The sequence below is a fragment of the Oreochromis niloticus genome, linkage group LG3 (genome assembly GCF_001858045.2).
Source record: "Oreochromis niloticus isolate F11D_XX linkage group LG3, O_niloticus_UMD_NMBU, whole genome shotgun sequence".
Classification (NCBI taxonomy): domain Eukaryota; kingdom Metazoa; phylum Chordata; class Actinopteri; order Cichliformes; family Cichlidae; genus Oreochromis; species Oreochromis niloticus.
Genome location: NC_031967.2, coordinates 42224034 through 42242315, shown reverse-complemented (window position 1 = coordinate 42242315; position 18282 = coordinate 42224034). Strand labels below are relative to the sequence as shown.

The 18282-nt window shown below is 41.5% G+C and overlaps 2 protein-coding genes across 4 annotated transcripts in view; both read right to left on the bottom strand.

Annotated features, from left to right (window-relative positions):
• The window catches only part of LOC100695786 (zinc finger protein 239), a 630955-nt gene extending 629174 nt beyond the window's left edge, over nt 1–1781 (bottom strand). The window contains exon 1 of the mRNA XM_019363354.2: nt 1531–1781. The gene's annotated coding sequence lies outside the window, so the exon portion shown is untranslated. The remainder of the gene's footprint in view (nt 1–1530) is intronic.
• A 3524-nt stretch (nt 1782–5305) lies between these two features.
• On the bottom strand, nt 5306–16970 carry LOC102078639 (zinc finger protein 3). Of its 3 annotated transcripts, XR_003215380.1 has the most exons (5): nt 16593–16970; nt 13842–14258; nt 13492–13743; nt 12886–13289; nt 6958–7077 (listed from the first exon to the last, which is right to left on the bottom strand). XR_003215380.1 is itself a non-coding variant. In XM_005464553.4 (4 exons), exons 1-4 carry the CDS (start codon nt 16648–16650, stop codon nt 5972–5974), a joined length of 1833 nt encoding a protein of 610 aa, XP_005464610.1. In that variant the 5' UTR covers nt 16651–16967; the 3' UTR covers nt 5306–5971. The 3 variants fall into 3 exon arrangements, 2 of the variants coding, with proteins under 2 accessions (XP_005464610.1, XP_005464611.1); XM_005464553.4 differs by lacking the exon at nt 12886–13289 and having other exon boundaries at nt 5306–7077; nt 16593–16967; XM_005464554.4 differs by lacking the exon at nt 12886–13289 and having other exon boundaries at nt 6759–7077; nt 13496–13743.
• Between the last annotated feature and the right edge of the window lie 1312 nt (nt 16971–18282).

The window sequence follows — 18282 nt, the reverse complement described above, 5'->3', positions numbered from 1 at the left end:
TCAACCATATAAGCCCGGTTGAACGGCTGCAGCTTAACAAACAGCGCACAGTGTTCGTACAACCCATACGTTGCAAAAGAAAGGTGTGTGGAGAGGTAAAACATAAACCCCGTCCTTCCTCATGCACTAGCGTGCAAGCACATGTCCACATAATCCCAGAGAGAGAGAGCAGTGGCACAAACTGATGACACCATCAACCCTCGACTTGGGTGTCTTAAAGGGACACCACACCATTGTGACTGTTACAAAGTCATGAGATCAATTATGATCTTCTCTATTATCTCTCCTTTCACATCTGCGCTGTAACTCCCCCAAAGTGAACTGTGCACATTAAAACCCCCACACCACACAAATCTTCAATGGGACCACCTACATTATCCAGTATCTTGATTTTCTGTCCCTGTTGTGACTACAATTTACCCAAAATCCCATTCAACATAAATTCTGCTACACCTCCACTAGGGCTGCAATGTTTTGTCTCTATAAACAATCACGCAGACTTTTAAAATTCGTGGATGCGTAAAATTCTAAAACCACGTAAATGTGTTTTTATAACACCTACACACTACAGGAAGCTTTGGGGGCAGTATCTCAAAAAAATTATTAACAACTAAATTTGTGATTAGTAACAGTCTGATTCTGTTTTGTTCTGTTTTAATTGTATTAGGCACAGGCGTATAGATGAGTTTGTTCTGAAAAGAGGCTCATGCACCTCTCAAATGGCTGAAGTCATGACAGAGAGCATGTTTAGTATGGTTATCAGCTGCAGCTGGAAACATCATGTCAAAGATAAGATTACTGATTACTAAGTTACTGAAATAATCGCTGATTAATCAAAGGGATATTGGCAGATTAGTCGACTGCTGATATAATCTTTAGTTGCAGACCTAACCTCCACCTCTCTCAGTCTCCCCATAATTCTTGATGGCTGTACACCCATATACAAGAAAGTCCCACTGTGGTTTCAACCATATTTTATAAAATATATCTCACGAAGCTTGTCCAACAAATTTGAGATCTTTGTTTATTTTAATTTACCACTGGCTACAAGGTTTCTTGGTTTGCACGTTAAATAGGGAAATATCACGAAGATCCATCAGACATGACTAAAAGTTGGGAGTTCCTCCCTTTAACGTTTCTTCCACTGTTTCACCACGTAGTCCTTTAACATTTCTCAGCTGATTTCACAATAATCATTTTCCTGTCTGTGCTGAGCTCTTTATCCCTTCGACCATAAACAATATGAATTATTTCTTGCTCACAGGCAGAACATCTTCCTGTATCACCATCTTGCCAGTTTCCACCACATCTGTTGTTATTTTCTGTGCTCTCAGACTCGGGTTCAACCTGCTGCTTGGACACTTTCCCCACACTGCACCTCCCTTACACTTATTTAATTCAGTCCTGTGTACCTTGATGAACCACATCCCTACAAGCGCTCATCAGAGATCCGTTTCTCAGTATTTTAGCACTCTTAATCTCCCTACAGGCGTATTTATCGCTGTTGTAGCTGAATCTGGTTCCACTCACCGAACGACGACCGTCTGGAGACGATTTTATGATCACTTTAAATCCGTCCTGGTGTCTCGTTGTCACGGTTACTCTGCGCTCACTGTCCGTTTCCTCCACATTGCAGGTTTACTTTCGCTTTTGCTGTTTTCGCCTATTTTTCACCTTATTTCCGCTCTGTCATGAACATCTTCATCTCTCCCGCCATCTACTTCCTTTCATTACACTTCCTGATACGTCACTTTCTGCCCTCTCTGCTGTGGTTTGATCGAAAATGTGACGTCATTCCGGGGTAAAACCGCAAAGGATTGTAGGTATGAGTGGCAAGCGGTACTAGCGCACGCAGGCTTTCACATGAAAACAGTCACACAGCAATAAAAAGAAACACAAAGAATGGCAAGAAGCCGCAATAGCCGGTTGCATGACAGCCACAGGAAGCTGACGGGTAAAGAGATCGTTTTTTATTGGATTACGTTGTGGAAGAGAAATTGTTTAAGCCATGTTTCCAAAGTAACAAAGAGCCGACGGATGGCCTGGATTGCAGACCAAATATAACCTGCCAGAACACTCCAGCTCACATGTTAGTCTGCTCCAAACATTTCCACAAAGGTAAGTCTTCTGTTGTAGTTATTACGTAATTTATCATAACATAATTGTTGATGTCGGTTACAAATAAGTCTTATATTGATTTGAATTGAATTCGTTGCGCTATGCTGCTTTGTTTACTGTGGCTTTGCGGGCTAATGTTTGTTGTGTTTTGTAGGAAAACCAGCCTACAAAATGCTGGAATGCGATCCAGACTGGGCACCCTCTATCAAGCTGGATCTTACCTCGTTTAAAGCTGCTACCACAGCCAGATTTGATCGGTTAAGAGAAAGAGCGATATCAAAACAGCCACGAAAAGTCCCGCATATATGTGCCTAAGTGTTGCATTGAAGCAATCAAGTGATGAATAACTGTTTTCCAGTATGTTGTTTTGCAATGTTGTTGTTGTTTTTTTTGTTGCATTGTTGATTTGTTTTTCACCGAAGCAGCTAACAAAGCATAATGGATTTTTACAGTGTTGCCTTGTTCTTGTAAGATTCTATAATAGAATGAAACAGTAATGCCAGTTATAAATAAAGACAATAAATTGAATGAATTACGAAACACTCATTTTATTTCTATTAGATCTGAAAATGTTGTGTAATACTACAACCTGAAATGACAATTAGATTGCGTTTGCCTGTACAGGAGATAAAGGAAAAAAATTTAACAACAGCTGTGAAATGGAATAGTCCAAATCACCAAAGTAAACTGGACCTGGGCTTGTTGCAGGGATCTGCAGTTATTAAACATTTTGTGAGTGTATGCACTCACACTTAGGACCAAAGGGCGACCGTGGCACAGGGGGTTGGGAAGCACATCTGTAACTGGAAGGTTGCCGGTTCAATCCCCGGGCTCTCTGTCCTAGTCGTTGTGTCCTTGGGCAAGACACTTTACCCTACCGCCTATTGGTGTTGGCCAGAGGGGCTGATGGCGCGATATGGCAGCCTCACTTCTGTCAAGCTGCCCCAGGCTACAACTGTAGCTTGCCTCCACCAGTGTGTGAATGTGAGAGTGAATGAATAATGGAATTGTAAAGCGCTTCGGGTGCCTTGAAAAGCGCTATATAAATGCAATCCATTATTGTATAATAATAAATATGTGCGTGATGAAAGTTGGGCAGCACGCTAACGTCCTTACTCCACTCTGTATGCTCGTATGGGTCTAACCACTCTTCAGTTATTTATTTGTAAAAAATGTTTGGAATCATGTATGATTTTCGTTCCACCTCTCACGTGTACACCACTTTGTATTGGTCTTTCACGTGGAATTCCAATAAAATTGTATAATAATAATATAATAATAAAATTGATTCATGTTTGTGGCTGTAATGTGACAAAATGTGGAAAAGTTCAAGGGGGCCGAATACTTTTGCAAGCCACTGTAACTGTTACAGCTGAAAAGGCCAGACTGGGTATGTCGACTCAAATGCAGACACAGACGGAGGCAAAACTGATGCGGATACAGTGCTTTATTTACAGTGACATAATCTGACAACAGTGAATGAATGAATGAACAATAAATGATCTTGCAAGTAATCTGAAGGATATGAACTATGAGGCAAACCTAGAAACAAGAAACTTAAACTATGAGCTATTGCAAGATGCAAAAGTCCATGAATAGATCCTGGAGGAAGGGACAGGGTCCCAGGTGAGGTATACAAAGTCAGTGTTGCAGGTGGAGACGGTGTGGGAGGAGAGGAGTCTGAAGGGTCTGGGTGAGTAATAGTCCAGAGGGCACTTTAACCAAATGTAGTGGCAGGGAGGCAGGCAGGTGGAGCCTCACAATGTAGGGAGTGACAGTTCCAGCGTGTATGTATATATTATATATATATATTAGGGGTGCAACAATACTCGTATCGATATTGAACCGTTCGATACAGTGCTTTCTGTTCGGTACGCATATGTATCGAACAATACAACATTTTTTTATTTATTTTATCAACTTTTCTCCTGACAATCGTCAGCTCGTCATGTGCGCTCAGTGGATCTGCGTTCGACTACTCCACCTAGGCTGCACTGTCGAGTGCAGAACCAGTGAGCGCAGCGCAAGCTAGCGAGACAGAAGTTAAGCTCGTTGCAACATGGCAACTGCCTCAACGCTACCCGAAATTGAACCTCCCCCACCCTCATTCAGATCTGGTGTTTGGAACTATTTGGGGCGATCGTGGCTCAAGAGTTGGGAGTTCGCCTTGTAATCGGAAGGTTACCGGTTCGAGCCCCGGCTCGGACAGTCTCGGTTGTTGTGTCCTTGGGCAAGACACTTCACCCGTTGCCTACTGGTGGTGGTCAGAGGGCCCGGTGGCACCAGTGTCCGGCAGCCTCGCCTCTGTCAGTGCGCCCCAGGGTGGCTGTGGCTACAATGTAGCTTGCCATCACCAGTGTATGAATGTGTGTGTGAATGGGTGAATGACTGGATATGTAAAGCGCTTTGGGGTCCTTAGGGACCATAAAGGCGATGGTAAAGGCCATTTACCATTCATGTGAAGCATGACCCTGATGGTAAGCACGTCATGGACAAAAGTAAAACAGTATGTTGGATGTGCCACGCAATGATCAATTACATTGGTGGGAACTAGTGCGTTAGCGCAGTTAGCTCATTAACGTGTTGACGCCGTCCAGCCCCACGCACGGGGCGATCCACGGTAACTCGTTAACGGAGATTTGTGGCGTTATGGCGTTAATGTCACTTTAACGAGATTAACGCTGACAGCACTAGTGGGAACACAACGATTATGACTGCACATTTACGCCGACATCATCCTAGTGCAAAGACAAGTGGAAGCAGAGAAAAACAACAAGCATGCATGCTACAAACTTTACCCGAGTCATTTAGACAGCCGTCAGCACATGATTCTCCTTATGGGGACCTGATATGTTTAATATGCTGCTGAGAATATACCCCAGAAGCGTATAGTATCGCTTTTATTTTGGGAAGAGCCATTTCTCTGTAATAAACTCTTTTTCAAAGATGAGTGATTTCTCGATCAGATAGATTTATTTATTTTTTATTATTTTGTTGTTTCAGCAACATTACATTTAAAAACTGTACTTTTGAGTTAAAATATATATTTATAATTTTAATAAATGACAAATTAAAAAGGAATGAACATTTTTTTGTATCGAAAAAGTATCGAACTGAACCGAACCGAACCGTGAATTTTGTGTATCGTTGCACCCCTAATATATATACATTTTTTTCAACAAAGTAACTGTATTCTGAATATCATCTTGTTATACGGTAACTGTAACGGAATACAGTTACTCATATTCTGTATTTTAAATACGTGACGGTGTTACATGTATTCCGTTACTCCCCAACACTGTCAAAAAGTCCACTGCTTTCTCACCTAAGCATCTCCATTCCTCCACAGGTGTGTCATGACAAAAAGACAAATAAAGCAGAACCCTCTGTCATGCTGCTTACATAGAGATTATATTAGACATTACACCTCAGAGAAAAAAAACACTCAAAAAATTTTGAATAAAATCTTTATTTGAACCATAATTCAATTCGATTTTGATTTATAGAGCGCCAAATCACAACAACAGTCACCTCAAGGCGCTTTATACTGCAAGGTAGACTCTGCAATAATACTTTAAGAACACATAATAAATAAAATAACTAAACAATGAACCAACAGGCCACGAGCATGCAGAATGTTAACCTTCATGAAATGTAAGACCAGAGTTTGCATGATACAATTATAGGAATGAGGGAAAAAGGCCTAATAAACAATGGTGAGACTTCTTCACTATTCTGCACAGAAAATACTGACTTTAAAATGGATCATCTTTTCATTCAAGCATTGCAGTGATTAATTACTGCTCAGCGTGAGCTCACACACAGCTGTCCCACATTTTGAAAGTCTGAAAGTTTAACGTGTGTGAATTCTCATATGCTTCTTTAAGCTGGTCCTCTGAATGAATATTTTCCCACAAATGTTGCAACCATGCGGTTTGTCACCTGTGTGAATTCGTACATGACGGGCCATGTCCGATTTCTGACTGAATCTTTTCCCACATGTGCTACAAGGATACGGTTTCTCGCCTGTGTGAAATCTCATGTGTTTTATCACTCCCGAGATGTCAGAAAATCTTTTTCCACAGATACTACAACAACGTGGCTTCTCACCTGTGTGAATTCTTATATGTGTTCTCAATGATGATTTCTCAGTAAACTGTTTTCCACAAGTACTACAGGAATACGGCTTCTCACCGGTGTGTACTCTTATATGAGTTTTCAATGTTGAGTTCAGCCTGAATTCTCTCCCACAAGTGCCACATGAATACGGCTTCTCACCTGTGTGTGTTCTTACATGACGTTCCAAATCTGATTTGTGAATGAATCTTTTCCCACAGGTGATACAAGCATATGGCCTCTCACCAGTGTGAAGTCTTGTGTGGGTTTTCAATGTTGAGTTCAGACTGAAACTCTTCCCACACGTGCTGCAAGAATATGGTTTCTCCCCTGTGTGAATTCGCAGATGTGTTGTCAGGTGGTTTTTTTTGCGAAAAGTTTTTCCACAGGTGTCACACTTAAAAGACTTTTTCATTATGTCAGTTTTACTTTGACTTCCTGACACAGCAGTGTTGTCTACTCTCTTATTGTAACTTCTCTTTCTGTAATGTCTCCTCTCCTTTAGCTCTGCATTTTTAGTAGATATTGAGTCCACATGCTGGCTTTCTTCCTGATCTCGGCTCTCTTCTTCAGGTGAGCTGTGAAAAAGGAGCTGCTTACTGTTTGGTTCTGGTTTACTGTGGTCACTTTCCTCATAAGTAGGAGTCACCATGAAGGAAGTATAAGCCTCCTGCTTCAGTCCAAGCTGCTCTCCCTCCTGCCGGCTGCAGAGTTCCTCCTGTTCCTCTTTAATCTGTGGAGGCTCTGGGTCCTCCCGGCCCAGACTGAAGTTCCTCTCCTGATTAAAGACCTGCTGGGCTGTGAGAACCTCCTCGTCCTTAAAGACATGCTGCTGGTGGAGGTCTGGAGAGACAAATGAAGAAAAGAAAAGACAACATATGTGAAATATGAATTACCGTCAATGTAGACAGCAACAGATATGGGATTTTTGAGAATTTATCACAGTTAAATGTTGTATTATCAGAAACAGACTGGATGTAATTTCCAATTTGACCTCATTCAGCTGCAGACTGATATCAGACTGACTCAGACTTATGTGTTTAAGTGTTGGTGTGCTCATTTTGCAGAACAAAATTCAGTTAGCGTTGACTTATTGAATAAAACAAGCTGACAAAATTTAACTCCAAGGGCCATAATTTGCAGCTGAAAAAAGATGACAAATCACAATATACTCAGTATACTCAGTATATTGCAAAATGCTAAATATCACTATATCAAATCATCATGAGTGTCATATTGTGATAGTATCATATTTTGGGGCGTCTGGTGATTCCCACCATGGAGAACATCGTCTTTTTTACACTGAAAAAAGTTGGATGTTAATTTGATGTCTTCATTGACAGAAGACCAAAGCCACTTAGAAATGAGATTATTTGCCTCTGTTTCATTAGTCAATGATGTTAGCAATTGCTAGTAAATAACAGTTAGCTCATGTGGTCCATTAGGTCAGCAGTGCTTTACTCACACTATATACACTGCAGGTAGAGCTTCCGCAACTGCCCGGGCCCCTTTCTGCTTGGCCTATCGGTACCTATCAACTGCTTCCGAAGTCCCACAGGCTAACAAAGCCTGACAGGACTCCCTCTTTAGCTTGGTGGCTCCCTTCACCTCTGGTGTCCACCATTTGGTTCGGGGGTTACCACAACAACACACACCTTGTGCCTTGTGGCCACAGCTCAATGCAGTGGCTTCAGCAATGGAGGTACTGCACAGTCCATTTGGACTCAATGTCCCCAGTCTCCCTCAGAATGCTGTTGAAGCTCTGCCGGATGTGTGCGTTGAAGATCTCGCGGACCAGGGCCTCTATCAGGAATTCCCAGTGCACCCTCACTATACGTTTAGGTGTGCCAAGTTTGTCCAACATCCCCCGCCACCTGATCCAACTGACACCAGGTGGTGATCAGTTGACAACTCAGCCCCTCTCTTCTGGTCTCCAGAACATATGACCTTAGGTCTGGTTATACGATAATAAAATCGATTATCGACCTGTGGCCTAAGGTGTCCTGGTGCCATGTACACTTATAGACACCCTTATTCTTGAACATGGTGTTCATTATGGACAAACTGTGGTTTGCATAGAAGTCCAATAACAAAACACAGCTCGGGTTGAGATCCAGGAGGCTGTTTCTTTATTGACCACTTTTCACACATGGTTGCTGTACCCACACAGCCAGCTGTAGTTTTGCAGCTCACAGCCCAACACACCAACACAACAGCAGAGAGAGCACACACTTTAAGCCAGCGAGGCTTCATTGCAAATGCCGCTCACGTGCGTCCGCCTCCCCTGCAGCGGCACTGCAGACCACGCCCTGCCACACACATTAACCACGTAAAATAAATATTTATGCAGATAATTTGCAAAATATTTATTATTCATTTTTTAGCAGCATAGTGCTTTTTTCCAATTATTTTTAAAAGTCAGGTCAAGGCTCCGCTACAGGCTGCGAAATCCCAAAGGTGGTATAAGGATGACTGCTCACTACAATTTTTGTTTGCTATATGAATAATTTAAGTTCAGCTCAACTGGGTGTCTTTCCTTTTTGTTATATTTTTTAAGAGTTCAAAATGTGTTCATTACATAAAAAAAAATTAAATTTTCTCTGTAGCACTTCATGTATCTCATAAGCAACACACTTTAGTTGTTTATACAAAGCATAAAGGTCAAAAACATTAACAGTGTTATCTTCATTTTAGATGTCAAAAAGTATTTACAGCTCCCAGTGTGGGTCCAAACAGCTCTTTGGGTGTTAAAGGTTGATGACTCCTGCGCTAGGGCCTCCGCTATTGGCCACTGCCCAACACACACTGCACCCAACCCCTACAGTGCCTTCTGCGAGTGGTGGGCCTACAGGAGGATCGGCCCATGTCCCTTTTTCAGGCTCTTCGATCCTTATACAACGGTTGCAGGAGCTTGGTCTGCATAGCCAGCGACAAGTCGGACTCGTTTGCAGTGTGTGATGAACCGCCAGGGCTGCCTGTTGTCACAGATTCTCTTTAGAATTTTTATGGACAGAATTTCTAGGTGTAGCCAAGTGGTAGAAGGCTTTCACTTCGGTGGTCTCAGAATGCCATCGCCGATTGAAAGAAGTCCTGCCATTAATTAATGCTTCAATCTTAAATATGATCAACCTATCTCTAATAATCGGCTATGTACCACAGGCCTTCAAGCTGGCTGTAGTTAAACCTTTACTCAAAAAGCCATCTCTAGACTCAGCTGTCTTAGCTAATTATAAGCCAATCTCCAACCTTCCTTTCATATCAAAAATCCTTGAAAGAGTAGTTGTCAAACAGCTAACAGATCATCTGCAGAGGAATGGCTTATTTGAAGAGTTTCAGTCAGGTTTCAGAGCTCAGCACAGCACAGAAACAGCTTTAGTGAAGGTTACAAATGATCTTTGTTGGGTCTGAGCCCGGTCAGAATCTCAGAGCAGAAACACTGCACCCAACCCTCAGATGACTCCGATCCCATCCGCTTGCAGCCTTTTGTTGTGTGAACACAAGCACCACCCATTGTAAAAGCACTGTGTGTGTGTGCATGCATGTGAATGAGTGCGATTGTGTGAGAGAGACTTCATATTGATCACAAAAGAGTCATCTCCCCTCACCCCTGTATATGGCTTAACCCCTTTAACGGTCCACCATACACAAACACAGGTGAGCCTATAAATGGCAGGAAGTAAACATTCCTCACTAAAAAAACGATACCCAGAACCTTACATGCAATATCTGCAGTTAAACACTATAACTTCCTCCATCATTCTACATCTAGGTAGGAGAATAGAAACAGAAGAATGTCTTTGATCAGACAGTTTCAAACAAGGCTTACAAATTTAAGTACAACAATGACAACATTTAACAATTTACCCTAACAATCTTATGGCCTCTGACAGTGGACTCATCTCTGTGCTTGTCCTGCTAGACCTCAGTGCAGCGTTCGATACTGTTGACCATAATATCCTATTAGAGCGATTAGAACATGCTGTAGGTATTACAGGTACTGCGCTGCAGTGGTTTGTATCATATCTATCTAATAGACTCCAATTTGTACATGTAAATGGAGAGTCCTCTTCACCCACTAAGGTCAATTATGGTGTTCCTCAGGGCTCAGTGCTAGGACCAATTCTGTTTACATTATACATGCTTCCCTTAGGCAGCATCATTAGAAGACATAGCATAAATGTTCACTGCTATGCAGATGACACGCAGCTCTATCTATCCATGAAGCCAGGTAACACACACCAATTAGTTAAACTGCAGGAATGTCTTAAAGACATAAAGACCTGGATGGCCGCTAACTTTCTGCTTCTTAATTCAGATAAAACTGAGGTTATTGTACTCGGCCCTGAAAATCTTAGAAATGTGGTATCTAACCAGATTCTTACTCTGGATGGCATTACCTTGGCCTCCAGTAACACTGTGAGGAACCTTGGAGTCATTTTTGACCAGGACATGTCCTTCAATGCATATATTAAACAAATATGTAAGACTGCTTTCTTCCATTTGCGCAACATCTCTAAAGTTAGAAATATCCTGTCTCAGAGTGATGCTGAAAAACTAGTTCATGCATTTATTGCTTCCAGGCTGGACTACTGTAATTCTTTATTATCAGGATGTCCTAAAACTTCACTGTAAAGTAGGGCTGCACGATTTTGCATAAAATGAGAATCACGATTTTTTTGCTTAGAATTGAGATCACGATTCTCTCACGATTTTCTTTTCCAATATAAATATTTATTGCACTTATTAACTGCACATCAACTTCGTAACAGTTGAAACTGAACATAAAAACAATAAATAAACATAAAAACAATAAATGCCTCACATTTTGTGGTTGCTGCAAAATGTTGTACTGCTTGAAATTCCATCTCCACCGTTGCTGGACACTGCGTGTATAGAGCAGGTAGTGCAACAATAGAAAAATAGTTGCGGGACGGCACTGTGTAGCGTTTGTCTAGGGCAGGGGTGCCCAATCCCAGTCCTCGAGAGCTACAATCCTGCAGCTTTTAGATGCATCCCTACTCCAACACAGCTGAATCAAATGGTTTGATTACCTCTTCAGCATGCCATCAAGTTTGGCAAAGGCCTGATAACAAGCCATTCATTTGATTCAGGTGTGTCGGAACAAGGATGCATCTAAAAGCTGCAGGACAGTAGCTCTCGAGGACTGGGATTGGGCACCCCTGGTCTAGGGTGTTGATCATTTTCCTAAATCCCTCGTTTTGCACAGTGTTGATTTATCTTTGGTCAGGTGATAAGTAACAGCCTCCGTAATTTCTTTGTTCCTGCAGGAGTTCGACGTGTATAGGGAAGCGCTGTATAAGGTTCCCGTTATTGATGTTTGGGTGGTTGACCGGGACGAATTTTCTCCTGTCACTTTCTCGTCATCCCTGACGTGTTCTCCGTTGTTTTTTCCCTGCCAATTTGAGCATCACGGCACAGCTTCTGTATCACGTGGTATAAGGCTCCGCCCTTGTCATTTGTTGAGCAGGAAGAGGGAGCGCTTGTTTTCATGCAGATTACGTCCCGGATCAAAATGCGGTACAATCGTCGTCGTCTTTTTTTTTTTTTTTTTTTTTTTTGAATCGTTGTCATTTGGAAATGAGATCGCACATAAGTATGAATCGAGATCGCGATTTTCTAACGATTAATCGTGCAGCCCTACTGTAAAGTCTTCAGCTAATCCAAAATGCTGCAGCAAGAGTCCTGACAGGGACTAGAAAGAGAGAGCATATTTCTCCTGTTTTGGCTTCTCTTCATTGGCTTCCTGTTAAATCCAGAATTGAATTCAAAATCCTGCTCCTCACATACAAGGTCTTAAATAATCAGGCCCCATCTTATCTTGATGACCTTGTAGTACCATATCACCCTATTAGAGCACTTCACTCTCGCACTGCAGGCCTACTTGTTGTTCCTAGAGTATTTAAAAGTAGAATGGGAGGCAGAGCCTTCAGTTTTCAGGCCCCTCTTCTGTGGAACCAGCTTCCAGTTTGGATTCGGGAGACAGACACTATCTCTACTTTCAAGATTAGGCTTAAAACTTTCCTTTTTGCTAAAGCATATAGTTAGGGCTGGACCAGGTGACCCTGAATCCTCCCTTAGTTATGCTGCAATAGACGTAGGCTGCCGGGGATTCCCATGATACATTGAGTTTTTCCTTTCCAGTCACCTTTCTCACTCACTATGTGTTAATAGACCTCTCTGCATCGAATCATATCTGTTATTAATCTCCGTCTCTCTTCCACAGCATGTCTTTATCCTGTCTTCTTTCTCTCACCCCAACCGGTCGCAGCAGATGGCCCCGCCCCTCCCTGAGCCTGGTTCTGCCGGAGGTTTCTTCCTGTTAAAAGGGAGTTTTTCCTTCCCACTGTCGCCAAAGTGCTTGCTCATAGGGGGTCATATGATTGTTGGGTTTTTCTCTGTATGTACTATTGTACGATCTACCTTACAATATAAAGCGCCCTGAGGTAACTGTTGTTGTGATTTGGTGCTATATAAATAACACTGAATTGAATTGGTGTCTTGTTCACGAGTGACGGGAGAAGTGAATGGTAGATCGACAGACGGACTAGTGTTGTGGCTGCAGTGATGCAGACGCTGTACCGTTCCGTGGTGAAGAGAGAGTTAAGTGTAAAAGCAAAGCTGTCAACTTACTGATGGATCTACGTCCCTATGGTCATGAGCTGTGGGCCTCCGAGCTATCCCCGGAAGAACAAGATTGTAGATACAAGTGGCAGAAATGGGCTTCCTCCAAAGGGTGGCTTGCTTCTCCCTTAGAGATAGGATGAGGAGTTCAGCCATCCGGGAGGAGCTCAGAGTAGAGCCGCAGCTCCAAGGAGCCAGTTGAGGTGGTTCAGGCATCTCACAAGGATGCCTCCTGGGCTCCTCCTGGGTGAGGTGCTCTGGGCATGTCCCACAGGAGGAGGCCTCGGGACAGACCCAGGACACACTGGAGGGATTATATCTCGTGGCTGGCCTAGAAACGCCTTGGTGTTCCTCCGGACAAGCTAGAAGAGGTGGCTGGGGAGAGGGAGGTCTGGGCTTCTCTGCTTAGACTGCTGCCTCATTGATCCGGCCCCGGATGAGCGGAAGAAGATGAATGGATGCATGAATGGATGTAGAAAAAGATGCATTCATGCTGCTTATTGCAGTTTGACCTTTAATTCCTGTGCATCTAAAACTAAATGTAACTTTGAGCTCTGGTTAGGATCCTACATTATTCATATTCATTGTTATTAAGTCCATCACAGTTTTACATACCTACTCTTTGCAACTTTATCACAGGTTTCCAGATGGTCTTTAGCAGTCTGAGCCGCTCTTCCCCAGTCCAGACGATAATGCCTTCAGCCTCCTGCTTCAGTCCAAGCTGCTCTCCCTCCTGACTGCTGCAGAGCTCCTCCTGTTCCTCTTTAATCTGTGGAGGCTCTGGGTCCTCCTGGTCCAGACTGGAGTTCTTCTCCTGGTTAAAGACCTGCTGCTCATCCAGACCCTCGTCTTCCTCATGTTGGAGGTCTTGAGGAACAAAGAACCACAAAAGGGTTATTAATCTTATAATATAAAAACACACAAAAACTGTTTACCATGGGTCCTACAAGGATAGAGTTTCTCACCTGTGTGAACTCTCTGGTGTTTAGTAAAGTTATATATTTTGCGAAAAGTTTTTCCACAGACGTCACATTGAAAAGATTTTTTCCTTGTGCCAGTTTGACTCTGACTCATTGACACAGCAGTGTTGTCTACTCTCTTGCAACTTCTCTTTCTGTAACATCTCCTGTTCTTCAGCTCTGCATCTCTAGTTGATCCTGAGTCCACATGCTGGCTTTCTTCACTTTCCTCATAAGCAGACATCACCATGAAGGTATCATTCTCCTGTTTCAGTCCAAGCTGCTCTCCCTCCTGACTGCTGCAGAATTCCTCCTGTTCCTCTTTAATCTGTGGAGGCTCTGGGTCCTCCTGGTCCAGACTGGAGTTCCTCTCCTGCTGCTCATCCAGACCATCCTCCTCACAGTCATTTTGTTGTGGGAGGTCTTGAGGAACAAATAAAAAGAAGGAAATGGTCATTACTGCGATTACACAAAACTATTTTTACAAAGGCATGTGTTAAAACCTGAAAAAAGTTTTAGGTATTGGAGAGACAGCAACCACAGACTGCAACATGAGTGGTGTGCAGTGAGGTGTTGATCGTGTCAAATAAAATGTATGAATATACAATGCTTTCATCAGCTGAGGTGCCCCCTGTGGCACACTCAGGTGCCATGAGATACTGCAGTAGTTTGGGGTATAATTTAAAGGTATCAAGGATGCAGAAATTTTCAGGTATTGATGATGCAGAAAATACATGAATTTTTTTCCATATTTGAAAAAATCGAGTTCAAAGTTTCAGATCTTAAATGTGCAATTCTCAAAAGCAAGCAGCAACAACAAACCTGATCAGACACTTAAACAAGTGAAAATAAAAAAAATGCTAACAAAAGAAAAGTGGCTAAAGCTAAAGTTTCCAGAGCTCAGAGCCAACCACAAGCTAGCAGCCTCAGTGTAATCAAAGCCTCAAAACAGTTAGGAGTGAAATGATAGAAATAAGGGAAAAGAGAAAAGGCTGGATGTTGGATTTATAAGCATACTGGTAATGACACCAGTATGTACCTGACATTTGTTTGTTCTGTTAATGTGCTACACCTACTTTTGCTTGCTAAGGAAGCATATGTCAGGTAAAGGTGGGTATACAGAAACTCATTTTCAGTTCATTATTTGTAACCCTTTCCAAAATTACAATTGTGGACTTTAATAATTTTGTGAAAACATATTTTGTATTGAAGAAAAGTTTACTTTTGTTTGTACATAAGACATTACAAAATTGAACCAAACCTATTATTAGACAACACTACAATAATGAAAGCAGTATTATTGTGATTATGTACACAGCCTTGTATCTTTGCAGTTTTTTTAATTTTTTTTGTATTTTGCTATTTTTTTTAAGAGTCATTTATCTTTTAGCTGAATCACTTCATTCAAGACTTAAAACTCTTTCTAAGGATTTTTCTGAAATTTCAGTGAAGAAAATGAATGAAAAATCATTTTCTTCACTTAAAGTGAGTCCTTAAAAAAAAGAGTACCAGTTATCTCTCACTGCCATTGTTGCTTTTGTCAGCTTATGTTAAGAAAGCCTTTCTATTGAAACTATAATTTGCATTATTAAACAAAGATACTAGTTGTGTTGGGGCTTACTTGAATTGCACTCAGATATTTTTTGTTTTTCTTACACGGACTGTACTTATATAGTGCTTTTCTAGAACAGGCCTCATTCACTCATACACACAGATTAATTTCTAAACCTAAACACTTCCTGAAATTCACACATTCACAATACAATGGATGCATCAGGGACAGCCCAGGATTCAGCACCATGTCCAAGGATACCACATGCAGACTAGGGGAGCCGGGAATTAACAACAACAACAACGAAACAAGCAAGAGCTACGTGTCTTCTTCAAATGGCCTATTAGTAACAAGGGAGCTGCTTCAACAACCTCCAAGAAAGCAAAACATCATGTGTTTCATATGCATCATATGCTTTCTGATATGGCACAGTGTAATACCTGACCATCTTTAATGCTCTCAAAGCAAACACTGCAGTAGAGCTCTATCTCAGCATGTAGTCATCTCCTCTCACCTTTACCCAGCTTCAGCAGCTCTTTCCCAGTTCTATGATACTGACCATCAGTTTATCCCTTTGTAGTACTTACTCCTTACTAGTCCTCTGCACTTCCCGATTCACTAACTGTGCCCCATCTGTTCTTCCTCTGTCATTCTCTGCATTCATCAGTTCCTCATTCTTTTAATATTCTCATCACACTCTTTACTTATTTGTATCTCCATCTCTATCCTGACCCACCCTATCTTGTGGCACACCCCTTCCAGCTCGATCTCTCTGTTTAACCAGTCGATAAAACTCATTTTCTCTGCTAGCTTTTGCTGCAGATGTAAAGACATTAATTACAGCAGTATTTGCAATGTGGACAGCTTTTGTTCTGATGCTTTGGAGAGTCTGTCACTGTGTGTGTGTTTACTTTGAGGCTCTCTTGGAGAATAAATAGAATAAACAGTTGGTGTGGACACTCATCTTCATCAATGTTAATCAGCAGACAGTTTCCACACTGTCTCATTAAGAGTGTGTGTGCTCTTCCTGAACTATCAACGTTTGCTCCTCTGAATTCATCACCAAAGTAACAGCTTCCTGCTCTCAGCTAACATCAGCTCAGAGAAATCCGGGAGATGCTGATAATCTTTCAGATTTATCACCAATCAATCAAACATCGAAGAATCTGAGCTTAAAGAGAATAGAGTTAAAAACACGTCCATACCTATGATGTGTGAGTTTCTGTCGGGTTTCCGGTTGATCTCCTCCTCGTACTGGACCATCCTCTTCTTGATGCTCTGATCAGTATCTGCGTGATTTGTTTGTCCGCTGGTCCTGATTCATCACAGATCAGCCATGTTTCTGGAGCCATACTTCGCTCCTCCCCATAGTCCCCTGCTCTGCTGTGATTTGCTGTAGTTTGGTCACGTGACTCAGCAAACGCACGCAGATTCGTTGAACTGTAACAGTTGTGTCATCTCCGGTTACACGAGTAGACGTTTGTTTATTTATTTATTTTCATGGATCTTCTTTCTATAAATGAAGCCAAGTATTTTTCTCCTCCCGGTGTCAGTGGGATAACCGTACATCTACACTTATTTTAAATTTGTCTCACATTCTTACATGTATCCTACATTATTTTATACAGTCCAATGATGTACACTAACTGGTGTCTGAATTACAGTAAAGTGGCTATTCTATTCTATTCTATTCTATTCTATTCTATATAAATCTACATGAATCACGTATTTATATGTGGGGAAATAATATGTGGTAAACTTGGAGTATACAATTGATTAGAATTTGCGGTATGATGAGGAATAATTTAAAATGAAGATAATTTATTTCGAAATATAACAATAAATGTTAAGCTCTGACTGATATAATGCGACTGAATGATGAGTAGTCCCAAAGAGCTGCTGTCTGTATATTTGTATGGTGCAAGACCACATTCTACAGAGAGAGATAACAGGCTATCAATGACAGAGTTCAAACAGCAATACAGGACAAATTACAGCAGATAAAAGGCTTGTATGATATTTTTTTTCTGTGTTATCACTGTGATGGAGGAGCTGGTAGATGCTGGGTAATCTCAGACCAGAGGCTAAGCGACATCAAAAATATTCCATGAAAAACAAATAATTTTATAGAGTGTTAATATACTGAACTTTCCCCACGTTCGTCAACTGGGAATAAACCAGCCAAAATACTCTCCACCAGTTAGGGCCAATTTTACTTTCAAACTGATCTCTTCATATTTCTCCTTGAGTGCAAATAAAGGAGTGTTAGAGTGTGTGCTGTTTTTTTTTTTCTTGAAGTTTGACAATCCTTTCTAACAAGTATTTCCAGCTGTTTGTCACCCCTATGCACTTTATGACTGTATGTGTCCACCAGGTGTCTCCCTCGGCTCATTTGACCAATGTGCTTAATTTGACTTCACATATGAAGTCAAATGAAGCTCACTAAGCTCAACATGAATTTCTAACAGAAACAACAGAAAGAAAAATGAGTGCAAAGGCAACCAAAATATTTGGAATATGCTGTGAGGAGTGAGTGGTCAAAATTCAGGAATTCCTTTTTACCATCGAGTTAACTTTTACTGTGCTGATGTTAAAATATGTTAGATTTTAATAAGACTCACGCGGCTCTAGATTTGAACTTGGACTGGCTGTATTGTGTCTGGTCAGTTTAAGTCTATTAGAGAGTCATTTAAAAAAAATATTCTCATGTAAATTTTAAATGGTCTACATGACAGACGGTAGTGGAGGGCACATACTAGTGACATAGGTGACTGTTTACAGCCATTCAAACATGTTATGATCATAAACTGATTTAAAAAAACAAAAAAGCTTTACGGGACCAATAAATACCCGGAACATCAGTTTCTTGGTGAACTTTCAACCCAGAAGTAGTGA